This window comes from Mauremys mutica, chromosome 9 (genome assembly GCF_020497125.1).
Source record: "Mauremys mutica isolate MM-2020 ecotype Southern chromosome 9, ASM2049712v1, whole genome shotgun sequence".
NCBI classification, from domain to species: Eukaryota; Metazoa; Chordata; order Testudines; family Geoemydidae; genus Mauremys; species Mauremys mutica.
In genome coordinates this window covers 98,131,043-98,154,047 of record NC_059080.1, presented here as the reverse complement: position 1 = coordinate 98,154,047, position 23,005 = coordinate 98,131,043, and the positions used below count along the sequence as shown (strand labels likewise).

Below are 23,005 nucleotides of genomic sequence, written 5' to 3'. Positions count from 1 at the left end.
CACAGAAAAGAAAGGTTACTTACCTTGTACAGTAACTTGAGTTCTTCAAGATGTGTCCCCCTATGGGTTCTCCACATCAGGATAGCCGCATGCCCATGCCCTCTTGATCTGAGATTTTGTCAGCCGTGTCCGTGAGTCCGCGCCTGCGCCCCAGACACCCTAGTGCCCCAATACAAGAGTGTATAGGGGCGGACCTACCGCCACTTGTAGCCTATAAAATATACTAAGTAGAAATTAGGCTTTGGCCTAAAATTAGCTTAAGCGTATGGGAAACTGAGTCTGTGAGTAGAAGTTAGCAATAAGTTGGAGACAGTACGGCAGAAAACAGAAGTTAGCAAGAACATGACCCTGGGTGATGTTGCTGTTACGTTTTGGTTGTAACTGTTTAAGCAAGGTTTTCAGTGAGTGATTTTCAGAATTTTCAATGTTTCATTAAATGCTGTCTGTATTGATAGCATAGGAAGGACATTGGTGCAGTTGTTGATTTAAATAATGTGTAATAGAAAGAGCCAATGAGGAGGTGGCAAAATACAATTATGGCAAGAGGCAGTTTAATGTTAATTAGTTTTATCCAGGATTATCAAAGGAGCCATTTTATTAAATTGGGGAGAGCTCCAATTAACATCAAAAGGGGACCGTTGGGTTCCAGGATTATAAGGTTATTTTGCACTCTGCTGTGAGTGGACTGCTCAGCCATTGATTCATGTTTGAGTGTAAGTATAATTGGAGTGTGGTGGAAGTGGCAATTGCATGCCTCTTTGCTTAACTCAGTGGTCCCCAACCTTTTCGTCTGGTGGGCACCAGATGAAGGACCGTGGCGGCGGTGGAGCATCCGCCGAAATGCTGCCGAATTTCTGCGGCATTTCGGCAGCTAAGTCTCTCGATGACGCCGCTTGCCGCCGACAAGCGACATCATTGAGAGGCATCGCTGCCAAAATGCCGCAGAAATTCGGCAGCATTTCGGTGGATGCTCCACCGCCGGCCAGGACGCGGGCGCATTTAGATGCCCCCGCGGGTGTCATGGCACCCACAGGCACCACATTGGGGACCCCTGGCTTAACTAATCATTTTTCTTTTTGAATAAAGTTTGGTTTTATTATTCAAAGTGTTGCCTAGTGGTCCTCTACTAAATTAGAAGCAAAAGGAAGACCAAGGACAGAGTAGGCCCACTGCTCAGTGAAGAGGGAGAAACAGTAACAGGAAACTTGGAAATGGCAGAACATAAGAACATAAGAACAGCCGTACCGGGTCAGACCAAAGGTCTATCTAGCCCAGTATCTGTCTACCGACAGTGGCCAATGCCAGGTGCCCCAGAGGGAGTGAACCTAACAGGCAATGATCAAGTGATCTCTCTCCTGCCATCCATCTCCATCCTCTGACGAACAGAGGCTAGGGACACCATTCTTACCCACGTGGCTAATAGCCATTTATGGACTTAGCCACCATGAATTTATCCAGTCCCCTTTTAAACATTGTTATAGTCCTAGCCTTCACAACCTCCTCAAGTAAGGAGTTCTACAAGTTGACTGTGTGCTGCGTGAAGAAGAACTTCCTTTTATTTGTTTTAAACCTGCTGCCTATTAATTTCATTTGGTGACCCCTAGTTCTTGTATTATGGGAATAAGTAAATAACTTTTCCTTATCCACTTTCTCAACATCACTCATGATTTTATATACCTCTATCATGTCCCCCCTTAGTCTTCTCTTTTCCAAGCTGAAGAGTCCTAGCCTCTTTAATCTTTCCTCGTATGGGACCCTCTCTAAACCCCTAATCATTTTAGTTGCCCTTTTCTGAACCTTTTCTAGTGCTAGAATATCTTTTTTGAGGTGAGGAGACCACATCTGTACACAGTATTCGAGATGTGGGCGTACCATGGATTTATATAAGGGCAATAATATATTCTCAGTCTTATTCTCTATCCCCTTTTTAATGATTCCTAACATCCTGTTTGCTTTTTTGACTGCCTCTGCACACTGCGTGGACATCTTTAGAGAGCTATCCACGATGACGCCAAGATCTTTTTCCTGACTTCTTGTAGCTAAATTAGCCTCCATCAGTTGTATGTATAATTGGGGTTATTTTTTTCCAATGTGCATTACTTTACATTTATCCACATTAAATTTCATTTGCCATTTTGTTGCCCAATCACTTAGTTTTGTGAGATCTTTTTGAAGTTCTTCACAATCTGCTTTGGTCTTAACTATCTTGAGTAGTTTAGTATCATCTGCAAACTTTGCCACCTCACTGTTTACCCCTTTCTCCAGATCATTTATGAATAAATTGAATAGGATTGGTCCTAGGACTGAAAACACCACTAGTTACCCCTCTCCATTCTGAGAATTTACCATTAATTCCTACCCTTTGTTCCCTGTCCTTTAACCAGTTCTCAATCCATGAAAGGACCTTCCCTTTTATCCCATGACAGCTTAATTTACGTAAGAGCCTTTGGTGAGGGACCTTGTCAAAGGCTTTCTGGAAATCTAAGTACACTATGTCCACCGGATCTCCCTTGTCCACATGTTTGTTGACCCCTTCAAAGAACTCTAATAGATTAGTAAGACACGATTTCCCTTTACAGAAACCATGTTGACTATTGCTCAAGAGTTTATGTTTTTCTACGTGTCTGACAATTTTATTCTTTACTATTGTTTCAACTAATTTGCCTGGTACCGACGTTAGACTTACCGGTCTGTAATTGCCGGGATCACCCCTAGAGCCCTTTTTAAATATTGGCGTTACATTAGCTAACTTCCAGTCATTGGGTACCGAAGCCGATTTAAAGGACAGGTTACAAACTTTAGTTAATAGTTCCGCAACTTCACATTTGAGTTCTTTCAGAACTCTTGGGTGAATGCCATCTGGTCCCGGTGACTTGTTAATGTTGAGTTTAATAATTAATTCCAAAACCTCCTCTAGTGATACTTCAATCTGTGACAGTTCCTCAGATTTGTCACCTACAAAAGCCAGCTCAGGTTTGGGAATCTCCCTAACATCCTCAGCCGTGAAGACCGAAGCAAAGAATCCATTTAGTTTCTCCGCAATGACTTTATCATCTTTAAGTGCTCCTTTTGTATTTTGATCATCAAGGGGCCCCACTGGTTGTTTAGCAGGCTTCCTGCTTCTGATGTACTTAAAAAACATTTTATTACCACCTTTGGAGTTTTGGGCTAGCCGTTCTTCAAACTCCTCTTTGGCTTTTCTTATTACACTCTTGCATTTACGTTGGCAGTGTTTGTGCTCCTTTCTATTTGCCCCACTAGGATTTGACTTCCACTTTTTAAAGGAAGTCTTTTTATCTCTCACTGCTTCTTTTACATGGTTGTTAAGCCACCGTGGCTCTTTTTTAGTTCTTTTACTGTTTTTCTTAATTGAAAAGAAGTTGGGCCTCTATTATGGTGTCTTTAAAAAGGGCCCATGCAACTTGCAGGGATTTCACTTTAGTCACTGTACCTTTTAACTTTTGTCTGTCTAACCCCCTCATTTTTGTATAGTTCCCCCTTTTGAAGTTAAATGCCACAGTGTTGGGCAGTTGAGGTGTTCTTCCCACCACAGGGATGTTGAATGCTATTGTATTATGGTCACTATTTCCAAGCGGTCCTGCTATAGTTACCTCTTGGACCAGCTCTTGCGCTCCACTCAGGATTAAATCTAGAGTTGCCTCTCCCCTTGTGGGTTCCCATACCAGCTGCTCCATGAACCAGTCATTTAAAGTATCAAGAAATTTTATCTCTGCATTTCGTCCTGAAGTGAAATGTTCCCAGTCAATATGGGGATAATTGAAATCCCCCACTATTATTGGGTTCTTAATTTTGATAGCCTCTCTAATTTCCCTTAGCATTTCATCATCACTATTACTGTCCTGGTCAGGTGGTCGATAATAGATCCCTAATGTTATATTTTTACTAGAGCATGAAATTTCTATCCATAGAGACTCTATGGAACATGTGGATTCGCTTAAGATTTTTACTTCATTTGAATCTACACTTTCTTTCACATATAGTGCCACTCCTCCCCCTGCACGGCCTGTTCTGTCCTTCCGATATATTTTGTACCCCGGAATGATTGTGTCCCATTGATTGCTCTCAGTCCACCAGGTTTCTGTGATGCCTATTATATCTATATCCTCCTTTATCACAAGGCACTCTAGTTCACCCATCTTATTATTTAGACTTCTGGCATTTGTGTACAAGCACTTTAAAAATTGTCCCTGTTTATTAGCCTGCCTTTTTCTGATGTTCCAGATTCTTTTTTATGTGACTGTTTATCATCTGATCTGGCCCTTACATTATACTTTTCAGTCCTCTGCTCCTGACTATAACCTGGAGATTCTCTATCATCAGACTCTCCCCTAAGAGAAGTCTGTGTCCGATCCACACGCTCCTCTGCAGCAGTCGGCTTTCCCCCATCTCCTAGTTTAAAAACTGCTCTACAACCTTTTTAATGTTTAGTGCCAGCAGTCTGGTTCCACTTTGGTTTAGGTGGAGCCCATCTTTCCTGTATAGGCTCCTCCCATCCCAGAAGTTTCCCCAGTTCCTAATGAACGCGAACCCCTCCTCTCTACACCATCGTTTCATCCACGCATTGAGACTCTGAAGCTCTGCCTGCCTACCCGGCCCTGCGCGTGGAACTGGGAGCATTTCTGAAAATGCCACCGTAGAGGTCCTGGATTTCAGTCTCTTCCCTAGCAGGGGCTTTGTGAATAAGATCTTCCTTTTCCGAACAGGGGCTGCTAACAGGGAGTTTGTGTTTGGGGGTTACTTGCTGAGCTTGTGTTTGTCAGTCTGCCCCGCGCACTGATTAAGGCTCTGCCAATTACCAGAGGCTTCGAGCTTTCAAACCTGCCTCCAACTGCCAGCCAGAGCACACGGTCCCTCAAACAACCAACCAAACAAACAGACGGACAAACACAAGGGCCTTTGGGGTGTATAATTGATATAAAAAGCTCACTTTGAGTGGCCATATAGGTGTGGCAAAGTGGGAATGTTCTTAATGTTTTGTCTGAATACTCGGGGTGCCTCAGTTTCCCCTATGTGTTACTCAAGTTTCTAGATCAAGTATCTAGGTCTAGATCTAGATCAGTGGGCAAACTTTTTGGCCCAAGGGCCACATCGGGGTTGCAAAACTGTATGGAGGGCCAGGTAGGGAAGGTTGTGCCTCCCCAAACAGACTGGCCCCACATCCGCCTCCTCCCACTTCCCACCCCCTGACTGCCCCCCCGAACGTCTGCTCCATCCAACCACCCCCCCCCGACTGCATCCTGGAGCCTCCTGCCCCTTATCCAATCCCCCTCCCCGCCACCCCCTTACCATGCCGCTCAGAGCAGCAGGACTGGCAGCCGTGCCACCTGGCCCGAGCCAGCCATGCTCCTCACGTGGCGGCATGGCTGCAGGGGCGGGACCGGGGACTAGCCTCCCAAGCTGGGAGCTCAAGGGCCGGGCAGGACAGTCCCATGGGCCGGTTCTGGCCTGCAGGCCGTAGTTTGCCCACCTCTGATCTAGATGGTGGGACAAGGGGGTGTGATCCTTGCAGAGAGGGCAGATGTGGTCGACACTTTATATCCTGGCAACTAATGGTCAGGCCCCTTCCTCCATAGGCACCGACTATGTGGGGGCTCTGGGGCTGGAGCACCCACAGGGAAAAATTTGCAAGTGCTTGGCCCCCACCGGCAGCCAAGCTCCCCACGCCTCCACATTGCCTCCCCGCCCCAACAAGCGCGCCACATCCCCACTCCTCCCCCGCCCTCCCAGCACGTCCCACCCCCCCGCCCCCTAAAATCTGTTGGGCGGCGCTTAGGACTTTCCCGGAGGGAGGGGGAGGAGCGGGGATGCGGGGCGCTCAGGGGAGGAGGTGGAGAAGGGGCGGGGACTTGGGGGAAGGGGTGGAATGGGGGCAGGGCAAGGGTGGTGCAGTGGGAAGAGGTGGGGATGGGGGTCGAGCACCCTCCGGGCAGAGGGGAAGTTGGCGCCTTTGCCCTCCTCTGCAGGAACCAGCCCCGGGTGTTGGAGAACAAAGTGAGGCGCAGGTCAGGTGACCTGTTTACCCGGGGAAGAGACGAAGGAAGGAGGCGGAGCAGCTGGTCGTGACTGCGGCTGGCTCCTAGTTAGGGACTCAGGGGGAGAGCCCAAGGCTCTGGAATCCCCAGCCCCAGATGGACTTTGCTGTAACTTCCTGACTTCCGGGCTAACAAGATCTGTTCCCGTCGACTAATAAACCCTTGTTTTCCAAGGCTGGCTGGGAGTCACTGCTGACTGCGAAGCTGGGCTGCGTGGCCCCTGTGACGTTATTGATATAAATGGGGACCATATAGAACATGGGTTGCAACCAAGGTCCTGTAGTGGCACCAAATCCTAAGTAAAGGGGGTCATATAAGGTGTCTAAGACCAGGTTCTGGGTTGCTGATTATAATTATGCTGTCTATATGTCTGTATCATTTTTAGTGGAAGTTATGAATGTTGGCTCTATACTGTCTGTATTTCAAGTTTGTGCTGTGCTTCTGGGGGAAGCCTCCCAGACAAGCTGGTGTTAGCTCTGCCTAGCCTGTTTGATGGCCCATTAAGGACCATTAAGGACACAATGGACCCATGGAGAGAAGGCAGACACGCCTTGTGACTCAGCAAAGTATGCAGGGACTGGCCCATGTGACTCCAGGCTCCATCTTGCTGTAAATTTCCACAGTGAAGACAAAGAGATTCTTACACCTGGAAAAGCCTATATAAGGCTGATGCTTCATCTCCATCTTGTCTTCAATCCTGCTTCTGACCTCTGGAAGGACTTTGCTACAAACTGAAGCTCTGCACGAAGGACTGTTGACCCATCCCAGCGGGGGGTGTTCCAGAGACTTAATCTGAACCTGCAGTTTACTCCAGCACTGCTGCAAGCCTGAACTAAGAACTTTGCCATTACTGTATGTAATTGATTCCATTTAACCAATTCTACCTCTCATTTCCACCTTTTTCCCTTTGTAAATAAACCTTTAGATTTTAGATTCTAAAGGATTGGCAACAGCGTGATTTGTGGGTAAGATCTGATGTGTATATTGACCTGGGTCTGGGGCTTGGTCCTTTGGGATCGAGGGAACCGTTTTCTTTTATTGGGGTGTTGGTTTTCATAACCATTCATCCCCAGGACGAGTGCACTGGTGGTGATGCTGGGAGACTGGAGTGTCTAAGGAAATTGCTTGTGTGACTTGTGGTTAGCCAGTGGGGTGAGACCAAAGTCCTTTTTGTCTGGCTGGTTTGGTTGGCCTTAGAGGTGGAAAAACCCCAGCCTAGGGCTGTGACTGCCCTGTTTGAGCAATTGGTCCTGATTTGGCACTCTCAGTTGGGTCCCGCCAGAATCGCTCCGTCACAGCCCCTTTGGGCGGGCTCACTGCAGGAAGCTCACAGTGCGAACAAGGGTGCTGAATGCTCTGAGGTCAGACCCAGGAAGCGCTGAATCCCAGGAGGCTTCTTGCCCTGGCGAGAGTATGAGGGAACACACCCAGCAGCACTAGAGTCCTGCCTGACTTCAGGAGACAATAGGGTACATGGTATGTCTCGGATCACTGATTCAATAAGGGTTAACTTTTAGGATCAGGTTTGCGGTGCCAATACCTGTGATTATGAATGTGAAATTCACTCTCAGTGGATACTCTGCAACACTTATCGAAAACTATCCTGCTTTGTCATTCTTGCCAGTCAGCTTATTCACTACATCATCTGTGAAAAGCAACCACCAAAAGGTGCCAAACCAGCTAAAGCAGATTCATGAAAAATTCAAAGGAGCATTCATGGAAAACTGCTTGCAGTGCCAATAAGCGACAATCTGCCTTTCATTAGAACCCATGTACATAACGAACAGTGGCGAGAGGGAAAGGTTTTCGGTGGCAGCGTTACCAGTTCGGAGATGACTCTCAGTTGTGTGTGTTCATTGCATAACACAAACAGGGCCGCAGATCAGACGTCACAGCCTGGGGCGGAGGTTAGAGCTGTGGATAAGAACTTGCTAAATAAAGCTAAACCTGGTAACAGACAGGTACCATGTTCCTCCTTTCCCCTCCTCTCTCTCTGCTGCTGCCGCAACTCCAGCTTCAGTGCAACACATCGAACACATCCCTGGTCCACCCAACTAAAGCCTGACTCTGTAATTCCTTGTTTTACATTTGCTCTCTCTGCAATGTATTAAGGAGAAAGCCTGGGCACAGACCAATAATGAAGTGGCAATGTCTTGCACTTTAATCTCCCAAGGTCTAACAGATCGAGAAACTGACTCCACTGGCCTGAGCTGACAAAGCTGGGAGTAGAAAGAGGGGAAGAGGTACAAGGCGGAAATTCACAAAGGCACGCGTGCCTGCCTAATGGCTTCTCCCGCGCTTGGCGGGGTGCTGCAGCCTAGCGAGGAACAGCACAGATCTTATAGGGATGAGGCTGCAATGTACCCCCCAGCATGGACTCGGTGTTGATTTCCTTCACTCCCTCCGGCAGCCTGAAGGAGAACGCCCGCAGCAGGTTGGCGAAGAAGATGAAGAGCTCAGTCCTTGCCAGCTGCTCCCCCAAACACACACGGTGCCCTGCAAGAACAAAGGGACAGTGATTGAGTTGGGGGCGGAGGTTTCATTTGGAAATATGAATTACAATTGGATTGAATGGATTCTAAGCCCTGTGTATCCAATCTGGTCAAAGCTCAAAGCTGGCAAAATCCTACTTCTCACTGGTGGAATCAAAATACCATCTGTTTAAAGTGAAGTCATTAGTACTTAAGAAGTTAGCAAGATTTGAGGATAGGTCTGTGCACATGCGGCACAATATATTCTGTCCTCTGAAACTGAAACAGCTGTTGAATAACCATGTAGGAACAGGAGATAAGGTCATTTTCCACATAACTGTTATTGTACCGTTGAGGATCATATTTATTGCCTTCTGATTTCTAAATGCAATAGAATTATACTAATTAGTATTAATGATTGGGAGATCCAATGCATAATAATTATTTTTGCAAATTAGTAACTGAACAATTAAAATCCATCACAAAATATACCTTCCTTTGTTCTGACAATTCTCATTTTAGTATTAATAAGAACATAAAAACGGCCATATTAGGTCATATCAATGGTCCATCCAGCATTCTGTAATTCAGTCTTTGCTGAGAAATGGGGTGAGACTCGTAGTTTGTGTGTAAATTACAAGGTCAGAAGGTCAACAAGGTTCCACTGCTAATCCATTAATTCACCCCTCACAATCGAACCCGCTAAGAAGCTTTTCCTGTCAGTGCTCTTACCTGCTGAGAATGGTAAGAAAGCTTCTTTGTTCACAAAATTTCCATCCTGATCCAGGAAGTGATTTGGGTTGAACTGTCGAGGTGTCTCCCATTGTTCTGGGTCGAGCAAGGCAGAGGTTAAGTTTGGGAGAATAATGGTGCCCTGCAAGGGAAAATTTGACTCAGTTCGGTGTCTTTCCGTCAGAAAGGTGGGTAAGGACAGACAGTTTTCATTTATTACCTTGCATGGCAACTGATGGCCTGGGCCCCTCCTCTGTAAAGGTGCCAACTGAAGGTGTTGGAGAACAAAGAGATCAGGTGACCTCTTGGCCAGGGAAAGAGACAAAGGGAGAGGAGGGGCTGGAAAGTTTTCAGTTTGGAACTGGCTGGGAAAATGGAGGGGAGCCCAGATGGGGCTCTGGCCTCCCAGGGGCCCCCCAAGATGGATCTGACTGAGGGGATCCTGTTGTCTGTACCTGCAAGACCTGTCTCGGACTGTGTCCCTGTCTTTTACTGGCTGGCTGAGAGTCCTGGTGAATCTCAGGAAGCCGGGGGTGCAAGGCCTTGTCCCCCCCAAACTCCATGACAACAATACATTTCTATTTGTCCTTCTGCATCTGATGACAGCGGTCACGTTGCGAGAAACACCAGCAACAAAGAGCCCAGTGCAAAAGTCTTATACCCAGAATCCTCCCTGCTTTAATATTGACTCCTCAATGGAAGCAAAAAGAGGAATGTTTAGCATTTTTAAACAATTGCTTTAAATTGACAAAGTTCTATTTTTCTGCTGTTAAAACGGCAGGATACTGACAAGAGTTCAATGGACTGATAACAGAATTGGAAAAACGAGGCCATTCAGTGTGAGATTTAAAAATGGAGACGAGATACAAGGTCCCAGCCTTCTCTCTGGCCAAGAAACACACCAGGTAGGATGTAGGAGGGGGAACTGAGGGGGGCTTGAAGTCACCTTTGAGCTTCCCCTGTTCTTGGCTCTGCCCAGAGTGTACTGTTGCCAAGGCCCCTAAGGGACATACTGGCACCTGAGAAGAGCCAGAGCACAGCAGGCTTCAAGAGGGGTGGCCCCGAGCTCTTTGCCAATTCTGTAATGTTTGAGGAATTCCCGAGAATTGGGGATATTTCCCAGTGGCCTCATCCATCAGCTGTATTATTTAGGTGTTGGAAGAAAGTGAAGGAGCTGCAGAGCAAAAGAGACTCAGGTCCACTGGGTACGTGTTGGATTCCTGGTACATTGGCCCTCTGAGGGAAGGAGGGGCTATGAAGATAGAGACTGGCTCTGTACCTTCTCAACGGGAAAGCCCTGCAGCACTGTGTCTTTTACACATTCTCTGGGAATTCCCACTGCAATGATGCTGCTGTGGCGCTGGATCTCATGGATCACGGCATTGGTGTAGGGCAGCTTCTTCCGATCCTCGTAGCAGATTAATTGGGAGGGACCCAGCACAGCATCCAGCTCCTTCTGGACTCTCTCTGAAGGGAAACATTAAGGACACACATCTTGGACTGTGCGCGTGTGTGTATCCTGGATAGGGTGGCCAGACAGCAAACGTGAAAAATCGAGACACTTTTTTTTTCAGGGTGGGGGGTGGGTACAGTTGCCTATATAAGACAAAGCCCCTGATATTGGGACGGTCCCAATAATATCAGGTAGGGTGACCGGATGTCCCAATTTTATGGGGACAGTCCTGATTTGGGAGGCTTTTTCTTATATAGGCACCTATTACCCCTCACCCCGGTCCCGATTTTTCACACTTGCTGTCTGGTCACCCTAATATCAGGACATCTGGTCACCCTAATCCTGGAGCCTTTTCTTTTCCCTGCTGGAATCTGATTTGAATCTCTCCTTTATTGCGGGGTTAACGTCAGTGAGAGGGTAAAGCCCTGCCAGCAGGACAAGCGTAGCAAGTAACTGCTGCATCTCAGTACCTGGGAGAGCTTATCAGCACATTCCACAGAGACCCAGACAACAGACGGCTGAAACTCAGTGTCCTGACCAAATTCCGCCCTGGTGAGGAGCTTTTCCCTTTCTTCTCTCGGATGGGAAGACTGATGGTGGGGGCAGCACCCCTAGTAACCACTCATGGCCATGAGTGCACTGTGCAGCAGACTGGACTAGATGACCGTGAGGTCCCTTCCAGTCCCATTCGATGGTGTCTGCTTCGGAGGCAGCCAGGAACCAGGCTGCTCCATAGGGAAAGCTTTCTCTAGCTTCGGTTCACAAGGTTAGACTCCTGTTTCTATGCCATGCCCAGGACCTGTCCAATACAGTTTATTTCAGGTCCTGAGAGAACAACAGAGTTTTATCTGAGGTAGGATCAGCTGAGAGTGCAGCTTAGCAGAGCAGGAGTTCAAAGTGTGTAGAGCAATCAAGACGTTATCTTAGCTGGAAACAGGAGCCCTCTAGTGTTAGCAGAGTGCAGTGAGTGACATTCACAGAGGTCAGCAAATAAAAAAGCATCCTTGCGAGATGAAAGCGATAGCTGGGAAAGCTGTAGCTGGGATTTAGAGTGGCAGCCAGAGGATTCAAGGCCCCCCTTTTGGCCAATGCATCCGTAAGATGTTCCTGTTTATAAATGAAAGAGGAGAGGGCTTCACAGCATCGCCCCTTGGCTTGAGCAGATAGCCAGTGTGCAGGGCTTCGCTGGTCCTTTCCATTAGGAGGAGAACTCGATTATGCAAATACGGCATTTCTTGGGTGCAATCCTGTGGATTTGCAAAGCACGTACACGGAGTCCTGTTTCCCTGAACACTGTAGGATCAAATCACAGGCAGTTTCCCTTGCTCATAATTTCCAAGTTTGCCTTCCCTGCCAGCACTTTGTACTCTTCCTTTGCATCCCCTCCAGGCCGTGCTTTCACCACTGCTCTCCGATTTCTCCTGGCTTTCCTCCCTGCTTTCTGCTTCTGACAAATGCCCACAGCCACAAGCCAATCAATGCACCAAGCTCCACATTTTCAATCAGTTCCCAGGAATCCCCTCTTATTCTCCCAAAATTAATTCTTGCTCCGTCCTGCCATGTGACCAGTGCTTTGGGCAGTGACTTGTCTGGTTTCCACTATGTGACTCCATAAAGGAGCTTAATGTGCTTCTTTCAGTTAGCCAAAAGGAAGGGCAGCTGGCACACCCAGCAGCCTCAGCAAGGTCTGTGATTGCCCATAGATCAAAGCTACCCTGGCTGGCAGCTACCAACACCCTCCAGCATAACCGTGTGTATGAAATGCAGTTGGTTTTCCATCCTGGAGGCAGAGATGACCTGGGCCTGCCAATAGTGGGGGGGAGGAAGGAGTGAGGGCAGCCGGCTTCAGCAGTGTTAGTTACTGAGCATGCTCAGTACAAGCCAAGCAGCGAATCTGATAGAGCGGGCATGTGACCCCGCATCCCCCCACCCACGCGTCGCCTCTGCCTAGAAGTGAAGATGGAAGAGACTGAGCCGCACTAATTGAGAGAGACACTCGGGAAGCACCATCTGCATGTGCTGTAGGGGATGACAGCATTTAGTGAATTGAAAGTCCTGCATTTGCGCAATCACAAAGACAACTTTACCGGCTAGCAACTCTGAAAGCACTTCCCTGGCCGGGGCACGTTCCTCACTGAGGACTATGACTAGAATAGCATGTTCCTCTAAAGGACGCCTCCACGCCAGTGTAACCCCTTTCCTGGCAGTACTAACACAGGACTTGTGGCCCAGAAGGACACCTGAGAGTTAGAGACTGTGTTGCAAGGCATGCTGGGAAGGAGGCAGCATATATAGGTACCTCCCTTCTTCATAAGAGAGAGAGGGTGCAATGATTACTGACTGTCTCGTTAAAGGACCTTGAGAGAACCTGTGTATAGAGTCAGATGACTGGAGAAGGAACCCAAGGAGGGAAAAAATGTTTAGATACTTGTGACTCAGGGAACCGCTGGGAAGAAGAAACCCTGAGTGTGTGAAGTTTGTTTGGGTGCGTTGGGACTTTATGATTTATTTGGACGTCTGAGTTTATCTGAATCAAGCAACAGTATCTTGCAGAAAGGTGATAACGCTTGGCTTGAGAACCAGACACAAACTGTGGAAAAACTCCATATCTCTAAGATGCAAGGGGCAGTGACCGGGGGGTCAGAAATCAAAGACGCCTGACTCAAAGCTCAGTCCAGGCATCTGCTTTTATATCAGGGACCCATCTTGGAGCTGCAGCCACCAACTGCCAGTTTTAGACTTACAATCACCTAACAAAACTGTGCAGAAGTGGTTACTTTCTACATATTGCACGATCTTATCTATGGTGCATGTACCTTCCTCAACCCTCTCACCTTGGATGTCTGGGTAAGCCACCATATTCAGCACTGCCCAGCGCATGGTGGTAGTTGTGGTTTCTGTGCCTGCCAAGAAAAGTTCGAAAATAGTCTGGACCAGGTTGTCTTCATCAAAGGTCGAATAAGGGTCAGCTTTGCTCTGCAGGTGACAATCAGAGGTTTGAGGTTAGGGTGCTAAGGGAGGACAATCTGGGTAATAACGAGTGTCACTCTGTACTGTTTTAATGCCCAGCAATGTGCAGTATATATAACTTTACAAAACAAAAAAAGTTTGCATTTTTAAAAGAACACTGGGAAACAGGAACGAGGATTCCATCCCTCCATGCTCCTTCATCGTTTCCACATACAATGTCCTGACACTCAAGCTTTGCTTCCAGTTCAGAATTGGACCCAGTGTTAGTGCAATATTCAGAGGACCTGTGAAGAACAAAGTGGGTGGGAAGCTAGAGCACCAGCAGCTGAAGTCTCCCTCCCAGCTGCACCAAATACAACATGAAGAGCTTTGAAATCTGACAGCATGGCTGTAGCAAGAGGTGAAGAAAAATTCCTTTGCTTCCACCATACGAGTTGCAAAATCCTGCTCATCTGAACTGTTCTGTGTGATAGACAGTCCTGGGTGGTTTCGTTGGGTCATTTGCATCTGTTGGCAGAATCTCATAGTGCCAGGATTTGTCTAGTTATTTTGCAGTTAACATTGTTCAAATTCAGAACTTGTTAGTGCTCAACAAGACAAATGCAGCATCTCCTCTACTTGACTTTAATTCAGGGACGCTCATGAAGTTCGTGAAGTGCTGGGGGATATTTGTGCTCTGACCAGCGAGTTGAACCTATGACTTTCTTGGGTGGTAAAAGGGAGGGAGGAGGAAGTGGGGGCATGGTTGGACATGACTGTCAGTGCTTCCCAGAGGGAGACATTCTATTTGAGGCCTGATACACTGATCAATTAGAAAATGGTCCCAAGTTGGGGTAGATAGTAAGGCCTCCTGGCAGGGGTGGCTGTAGAAATTGCACCGCCACAAGCAGGTCGGCACGCCGCGGGGGGCACTCTGGCAGTCGCCGGTCCCGCGGCTCCGGTGGACCTCCTGCAGACGTGCCTGCGAATGCTCCACCGGAGCCGCGGGACCAGCGGACCCTCCGCAGGCATGCCTGCGGGAGGTCCACCGGAGCCGCCTGCCACCCTCCCGCGGCACGCCGCCCCAAGCGCGCGCTTGGCGCGCTGGGGTCTGGAGCCGGCCCTGCCTCCCGGGTGCTGTGGTAATAATAAAAAAGTAGATCTGGCCCAAAAAAAAAAAATGTTTTTCCACATAGTAATTTTGCTGACAAATGCATCGTTTTGGGCACCAAAACTATTTGTGAATTCAGGTCACATTTGGTTAATAGTTTCAGCCAAAGAAGGAAAAAGGAAAAAGAAAAAAAAAAGACAAGAAAATGAAAGATGGTCTAAATATTTTGACTTTTTGTTTTGAAACCTAGTTACATTAATTTTAAAGGGTGCAAAACATCCCAAAACTAAATGAAAAACTGAAAAATAAACCCATTTTGTGTTGAATAAAATGTTTAATTCGACCCCAAAATAATTTTTCTTTCAGGTTTCCATTTCTTTTTCAGTCTGAATGGATTTTTTTTCCCCAGAGTTTTTGGTTTGGCCCCTGAACCAAACAGTATCAATTATTCGCTCACTTCAGTAGAGTATCAAAAGGGGAGCCGTGTTAGTCTGGATCTGTAAAAGCAGCAAAGAGTCCTGTGGCACCTTATAGACTAACGGACATATTGGAGCATAAGCTTTCATGGGTGAATACCCACTTCGTCAGACTCCAATACGTCTGTTAGTCTATAAGGTGGGACATGACTTTTTGCCGTTTTTCACTTCTGTAAGGAAGTACAAAACTAAACTTGTTTAGGGTTTTTCCGACAGTTTTTTCTCCATGTGCTAGTGCCTATTTCTAACCCTGCTAGACATCATTTCCATGTGCAGTGTTGTTGTAGCCAACAACAGTTTCATTTTCAAATAAAAGTTCATGGGGCCCTTTATCAATCGTATTAAATATTAGATCCAATGCGTTCCTTGAATCCAACAGTTTTGTGACTCATTCAGAAAGAACAATGATGTTTGTCTAGTACAATGTATATTTCAAATCCCCATTCTATTTACTACTCACAGTACTGATGTCTCTGAGCAATCACTACAGTATATCTTTCTCCTTACTATTAATTCCATGATATTATTAAGGGTTTAAATTACACTTACTGGACAGTAATTGCTCTTTTCCATCTTTTAAAATCTCCTTACCACCTCTGTTTGCCTTTTTGCCATTACTTTGATGTCACCCTAGTCTCCATGGCAATTTGTTTTGGTCATCATTTCTAAATCGACATTCATATAATATGTCTTGGAAATTTAAAAAAAAAAATTAAAAAAAATTTTAAAAAAAATTTCTTCACAGATTGTCTATAAAATCAAAGAACTTGATCCTACTCTCATTGAAGTCAATGACAAAACACCCCATGACTTCTATGTGAGGAGATTAGAACCGTAAAACACATGAAGCATTTCAGAGGGTTCTTTTCCATCTTATCCTGGGGAAGTTTATGTTTATACCAGAGGACAGCAGTGAAGCCCCCAAAGCACGGTAGTCATATACAGCACAGACGCTTACTTTGTCTATCTGAGCCAGGTAGAAATCAATGAAATCTTGTGGTTCGTCTGGTGACCCACGCTCTTGGTGGCTTCTGACCTCCTTCCTTGCAAAAGACCGGAGAAACTCATGGCAATAGAATACCTTCTGGTGAGTGCCCGGGAGATGATCCATGAGCCAGGGGAAAACATCATACAGCTGTGAGAGAGGCAAACGTGAGATGTGCTCTCCCGCCAACAAAATAAACCCACCCCCAACGAGAAGCAGTAGCTTTATCGGTGGAAGAAAGCCACTGTCCATACTGGCACTTTTTGTCGGTAAAACTTTTGTCATTTGGGGGCAAGGAGGTTTCACACCCTGAACGACAAAATGTTTTACTGACGTAAGTGCAGCATAGACAGAGCCTAAGATTCCATTTACTCCAAAAACCTGAAACCTCCTTTTCTCCACCATGTTGTACACCAGCCCTCACAAACTGTATAATAAGTAGTAAATTCCTCAATACAGGGATCTCCCTTCCTTCTTTACTGGGTGAGAAACCGCGCCTTGCTTTGGATACAGATAAAATAACGAGAAGTGCTGGTATGTACTCACCAGCTCACTGATGCTGCTCCCTTGTTTGACCATGTAATCATTGTTTTCAATCAGCTGGTGGAAATCTTTGTCCTCAATGGAAAAGCGATGTCCAAACACCACCGCCGCAATCACGTTTGAGACTGAATTGACGATGGGGAAAGAAGGATCCAGGGGATCTCCTGCAAAAATAGTGATCAGAATTCACATTAACGTTCCCAACACTGCTTCTCCCTCCCCCTACTGAGAGATGAATCCTGAACAGGCCACTGAAGAGGGAGAGTGAGGGCAGCAGGGCGTTCTCATTTTGAATGGTTTTGATTCTGTGGTACTGTGGGGGAGGGCATCAAGCACTCTCAATGGACTCATTGCCCAAAACTGATTTGATATAAGCAGGTTCCTAACTCCATATTTAGACACCAAACTAACTGTTGCCTGATTTTCAAAGACTGCCCCGAGCTGTCTGCCTCTAAACCCAGACCAGTCGGTGGTAATGATGCCTGATAGAAAAGGTTTGGCCAACTTTTGCTAGAAAAGTGCTCAGGTTTGGGGGACCTCCTGGACCACCTGCTGTGTTTGAATGCTGCTTTTTTTTGTTTTCATCTGTTGTAAATCTAGTAAGGAGCCTGTGGCCGAGCCCAGTCATAGTCCGCCCTCACTGCAGTTATCCAGGTGTTGATCACTTCTAGGATGGAAATGCACTCTTCATGGTATTGATCCATTACTAGATGGGAATGGTAGGATTATCAATAATAATGCAGAAAAGGCAGAAGTATTCAGCTAATATTTCTGTTCTATATTTAGGGAAAAAACAGAAGATCTAGTCATACATGATAATGAAACACTTTCCATTCCAACAGTAACTCAGGAGGATGTTAAGTAGCAGCTATGAAAATCAGACATTTTTAAGTCAGAAGGTCTTGATAATCTGCTTCGAAGACTTCTAAAAGAGCTGTCTGAGGAGCTCACCGAACCATTAATGTTGATTTTCAACCACACTTGGAACACTCGGGAAGTTCCAAAAGCCTGGGAGAATGCTAATGTTGTACCAATATGTTAAAGGGCAGGCAATTATATGTCTGGTACTCTGACATTGAACCCATAGATGTCAGGCAAGAAAAGGGAGCCGCTAATACAGTATCTGATTACTAAAGAATTAAAGGAGACTAATATAATTAATGTCAATCAACACAGGTTTATGGAAAACAGATCCTGTCAAATTAACTTGATATCTTTTTCTGATGAGATCACAAGTGTAGTTTGATAAAGGAATTAGTGTTGACGTGGTATTGCCTGACAGTTTGGTTAAAAAATAGGAACGATACAAAATGAACACAGCACACATTAAACAGATATAAAAGTGGCTAACTGATAGGTCTCAAAATGTAACAGTAAATGGGGAATAATCATTGAGCGTGTATTTTTCTAGTGGGGTACAACAGGGATTGGTTCTTGGCCCTACGTTATTTAACTGCTTACTGTATTTTTCACTCCATGCATCTGATGAAGTGGGTTTTAGCCCGCAGAAGCTTATGCCAAAATAAATGTGTTAGTCTCTAAGGTGCCACAAGGACTCCTCGTTGTTTTTGCTGATACTGACTAACCGGGCTACCCTTAACACTTGTGATCACGTAAAGCACTGGTGTTAACTCCACCCATATCTAGCCATCTGGGGCCTGGAATTCTCTCCTCTTGCTGGCATGACAGAGACATGCTTCTGGAGGTGAAAAGACCCAGCTATGCTGGCCGTGCTGTACCTCTCTCATTCATAAAGTACTCCAGCAGCTGACGAGCCTCCTCTTGGATTCGGTGCTCCAGGCCTTTCTTGCCCAGTCCCAGGTTCCGCAGGGTCATCAGCCCAAAGCGTCTCTGCTGCTTCCAGGTGTGACCACTTGTGAAAATAATACCTGGGGCCATTGAGAATTGTTGTTTATATTAAGTAAAATCCTTCACATAGTAACAGTTAAATCTAAACTAAATTTTCTAACAGGAGAAGTAAATGCAGAAGAACGTGACTCCTAGCTGATCTCCTTTATCTAGCCACGGATGTGGCATGGATTGTGACAACTTCAGAAAAGTCCTTGATGTCGAGGGTTTTGTTGCTCTTATAAGAGAAATAGAAAGTGGGGCTTCAAAAACTCAGGATGCAGTTTTCCTAAATCATTTGTGATCCAAAAACATGTAATTCTACAGCTGGGAATCCACACCAGGGATTCTAGAGAAGAGGGGAATTCCGTGGGGTGAGATTTGCTGCAGTGCAAGGCATTAATAAAAGGGAAAAGATGGTTGTGTTTGAATGACAGTGCAGGGATCTGACCTGAAGCCCAGCAGGTGAGAAGATCCTGCCCAGGTTAAAAAGCAGGGGCGGCTCTAGGATTTGCGGCGCCCCAAGCAGGGCGGCCCGCCGCGGGGGGCGCTCTGGCGGTCGCCGGTCCCGTGGCTCCGGTGGACCTCCTGCAGACGTGCCTGCGGAGGGTCCGCTGGTCCCGCGGCTCCGGTGAACCTCCTGCAGGCACACCTGCGGATGCTCCACCGGAGCCGCGGGACCAGCGGACCCTCCGCAGGCATGCCTGCGGGAGGTCCACCGGAGCCGCCTGACGCCCTCCCGTGGGACGCCGCCCCAAGCGCGCGCTTGGCGCGCTGGGGTCTGGAGCCGGCCCTGTTAAAAAGCCACTACATTAGATGACTATCACAAAACTAGTACTGTGTAAAGCAGGGGTGGCCAACCTGTGGCTCCGGAGCCGCATGCGGCTCTTCATAGGTTAATATGCAGCTCCTTGCATAGGCACCGACTCTGGGGCTGGAGCCATAGATGCTAACTTTCCAATGTGCTGGGGAGTGCTCACTGCTCAACCCCCTTCTCTGCCCCAGGCCCTGCGCCCACTCCACCCCTTTCCCCAAGCCTGCCATGCCCCTGTTCTTCCCCCCTCCCCATCTGAGCCTCCTGCACACCGTGTAACAGCTGATCGCGGCAGGCCGGAGGCACTGATTGGTGGGGCTGCCGCCTGCCAGCGGGCAGGAGGCGCTGCAGGTTGGAGTGGGGGGGAGCTGATGGGGGTGCTGCTTACATATTAGTGCGTCCCTTTGGCAATGTACATTGGTAAATTCTGGCTCCTTCTCAGGCTCAGGTTGGCCGCCCCTGGTGTAAAGCATATATACAATTGGAGTAATGCCAGCGGATGTTCACATTCCTGGCTGTTGCTTCAAACGAACGTCTTAGTCAGGATTTTGCTCCTCTGTTCTATTCAGTAGTTGTTTGCCTTATTGATTAGTATCAGAAAAGTCACTCGTGTAGTGATTTTAACCATTTGCAGCAGCATTCCCATGGGGAGATGACTATGGAAGCAGGGAGCAGCCACACTTAAAGGATCATGTGAACTTATTTTTTTCTGTATAGTTTATAAGGAAAGAAAATGTTACCCTTTCCTCCGGCCATTTTCTGAAAAAAAGGGGTTGCTGGCCGGCCAGAGATGTCTTCAGAGTGGACAGTCAGGCCGCCCTTCACAGCTGTGAATCCATTCAGTATGATGACAGGAATATGTCCAATCCACAAGGTGAAGATGTTCCCGTAAATCTGTGCCAACTAGAGACACCATCAGTGCTAGAAAACCACAAGCCAAAAAAACTGTACACAATGAAACAACCGCCCAGCTTACCTCAGGACGCTCTCCTGGGGGGTGGGAGGGTGCTGTAGAAACATTTGTAGTGAAATCCCAAACCATGGCGAAAGATGAGCTAACGTCAGAACAGCATCATAGCTGACTATGAGATAAGACAATACGCTCGCATCCAACAGGATGTCTCAGCAGCTGTGTCCTGGGGATGCTGTTTAAATGTCTTGTACGGAATGGGATAGAGCTACCTACAGGTGAATTTCACCTCATGATTGGACAGACGTCCCCAGGAGTAGAACGGCTTGTGCCTTCCAGTTAAGGGGACAATTCTGTGGTGTCTCTTCTAATACCCTGTAAACATTGCATCTAGAACACTCTGAAGGAAGGTGGTAACTGACATTCCTGGGAGACTTAGTATTGTCCCTTGGAGTCACAGTTTATCAGGGTTAGTTATATGCGATAATGCAGGGCAATCTCATGCATCTCAGTCTTCCTAAGTGCCCCTTGCAGTGACCTACCTCTGAACTCATTGAAGCATCTCATTTTCTCCTATAGAGCTACTGGCAAATTACAGACAGCCCAGTGCACAGAAACATCCCCATTAATCTATTTCCCCATCACGCACCATTAGAATCCTAGAAGATTAGGGTTGGAAGAGACCTCAGGAGGTCACCTAGTCATTCCTCTCACCTGCCCATTTTCTGAATCCTTTAAAGCAACCAGATTTCTCAGCATGTTATAAAGGGACATTCACTCCAGAACTTGTATAAAGGGCAAATTTCTGCCTAAGGCAGCTGGTCATTTGCTGCCTCTCTCTTTGCAATAATTTCTGTCATTGGTGTTTGAAAAAGATCTTTCTGTCTCGCAATGGGGCTATTCCTTCTGCCTGACGAAATTGTCTCTCCCAGGTTCTTATCATAGAAGTGAATGTGATGCCACCTACTGAGCATTAAGGCTTCAGTGAAGAATTGAGCTGGAAGGGCCGATGGGCTGGGAAGGAGCATAGCCATCCCAGAAACAAATACCTGGATACAAGCAAAGGTAGCAAAAAATACTGAAGGAAACCAGGCGACAGCTGAATAGATTTAGGCTGAACTTTTCCAAGGAGGTGCCTCAATACAGCCATATTTAACACCTGCAGATCACAGTGACTTCAGTGGGACTTGAGGGAGCTCAGCACCTCAGAATATCATCTCACGTTATCTAGGGAGTTACATAAAAGTTTAGGAGCCCACTCATGACCTATCAGGGTTTGAGCCCCACCCCCTTTAAACAAGTCAATTCATTTTGCTGAGTCAGGAATACTTCATTCTCATTCAATCTTCTGCTCAGCAAATGCCACTAAATTCACACTTTCATCGCTAACAGGTATTGGGATTTGTGGCCATCATTTACTTCCCCATGCACAAGCCAGATTAAATGTTATTTAGCACACAGACGTGCTTTATTCTACAGCTGCTGCATTTTGCTAATTTTATCATTTACTTGGATATATTTAGACACACATTCATAATACCTTCATGAGAATCTCGTGCTGGCGTTTGAAATCCATCTGCCATATGGTGCCGATGAGGGGGAGGGGAGTCGGTCCAGGAGGAAGCCGGCTACATGCCCACTTCAGTTTCAGAAATTGCACAACAAAGAGAGAGATGAGCAGAGCTACTAAAAACTCGCTGATCACCAACATCGCCCTGCTGCTCTGTCTGTCTGTCCACTGTGTGGTCAGGTCTGAACTCTCCCTGTCTTTTTTGAGGTTCTAGATCTCCCTAAATAGGCTTTAATCCCCTTCTATCTACCTCTCTCCTTCTCCCTGTGATTCCCTGCTTTTATACCTATCATCAAAGTGGCGAATTGCAAGACTCACGTGTATTTAATAAGACCTTTGTACTGGAAAATAAGCCAATCTTTCTGCTAGCCAAGCCTTGCCCACCAGACCTTAACCTCTAAAGCTCCCAGTGAGACTGGCCTGCCTTCCTCTGCATAAATGTTACATTTAAAGGTAAAACCCAGTTTGAATGTTAATTATCTAATTGGAAGAAGGGCTGGGAGAAAGCCCTTGGGAAGGTTTTCACACAAACTGAGAACTCTCACAGAAAGGAAAGGTTACTTACCTTGTACAGTAACTTGAGTTCTTCAAGATGTGTCCCCCCTATGGGTTCTCCATGTCAGGATATCCACATGCCCATCCCCTCTTGAGCTGAGATTTTGTCAGCCGTGTCCGTGAGTCCGCGCCTGCGCCCCAGACACCCTAGTGCCCCAATACAAGAGTATATAGGGGCGGACCTACCGTCACTTGTAGCCTGTAAAATATACTAAGTAGAAATTAGGCTTCGGCCTAAAATTAGCCTAAGCGTATGGGAAACTGAGTCTGTGAGTAGAAGTTAGCAATAAGTTGGAGACAGTACGGCAGAAAACAGAAGTTAGCAAGAACATGATCCTGGGTGATGTTGCTGTTACGTTTTGGTTGTAACTGTTTAAGCAAGGTTTTCAGTGAGTGATTTTCAGAATTTTCAATGTTTCATTAAATGCTGTCTGTATTGATAGCATAGGAAGGACACTGGTGCAGTTGTTGATTTAAATAATGTGTAATAGAAAGAGCCAATGAGGAGGTGACAAAATACAATTATGGCAAGAGG

At 46.6% G+C, this 23,005-nt stretch overlaps 1 protein-coding gene across 1 annotated transcript; it reads right to left on the bottom strand.

The window, feature by feature from the left end:
• Positions 1 to 7,772: 7,772 nt before the first annotated feature.
• LOC123376964 (cytochrome P450 2J4-like) lies at positions 7,773 to 22,164 on the bottom strand. The gene is made up of 9 exons (XM_045029273.1): positions 21,886 to 22,164; positions 20,176 to 20,338; positions 18,513 to 18,662; positions 16,777 to 16,937; positions 16,204 to 16,380; positions 13,544 to 13,685; positions 10,536 to 10,723; positions 9,257 to 9,398; positions 7,773 to 8,549 (listed from the first exon to the last, which is right to left on the bottom strand). Exons 1-9 carry the CDS (start codon positions 22,054 to 22,056, stop codon positions 8,371 to 8,373), a joined length of 1,473 nt encoding a protein of 490 aa, XP_044885208.1. The 5' UTR covers positions 22,057 to 22,164; the 3' UTR covers positions 7,773 to 8,370.
• Between the last annotated feature and the right edge of the window lie 841 nt (positions 22,165 to 23,005).

Bases quoted from the DNA above. Each gene is read 5' to 3' on its own strand.
- LOC123376964 (XM_045029273.1), bottom strand. From the start codon at position 22,056: ATGTTGGTGATCAGCGAGTTTTTAGTAGCTCTGCTCATCTCTCTCTTT. The intron at 20,339-21,885 runs GTATTATGAATG...TGGTGTCTCTAG, and splicing joins AGCACGAGATTCTCATGAAG to TTGGCACAGATTTACGGGAA. The intron at 9,399-10,535 runs GTACAGAGCCAG...TTTCCCTTGCAG, and splicing joins AGGGCTTTCCCGTTGAGAAG to GGCACCATTATTCTCCCAAA.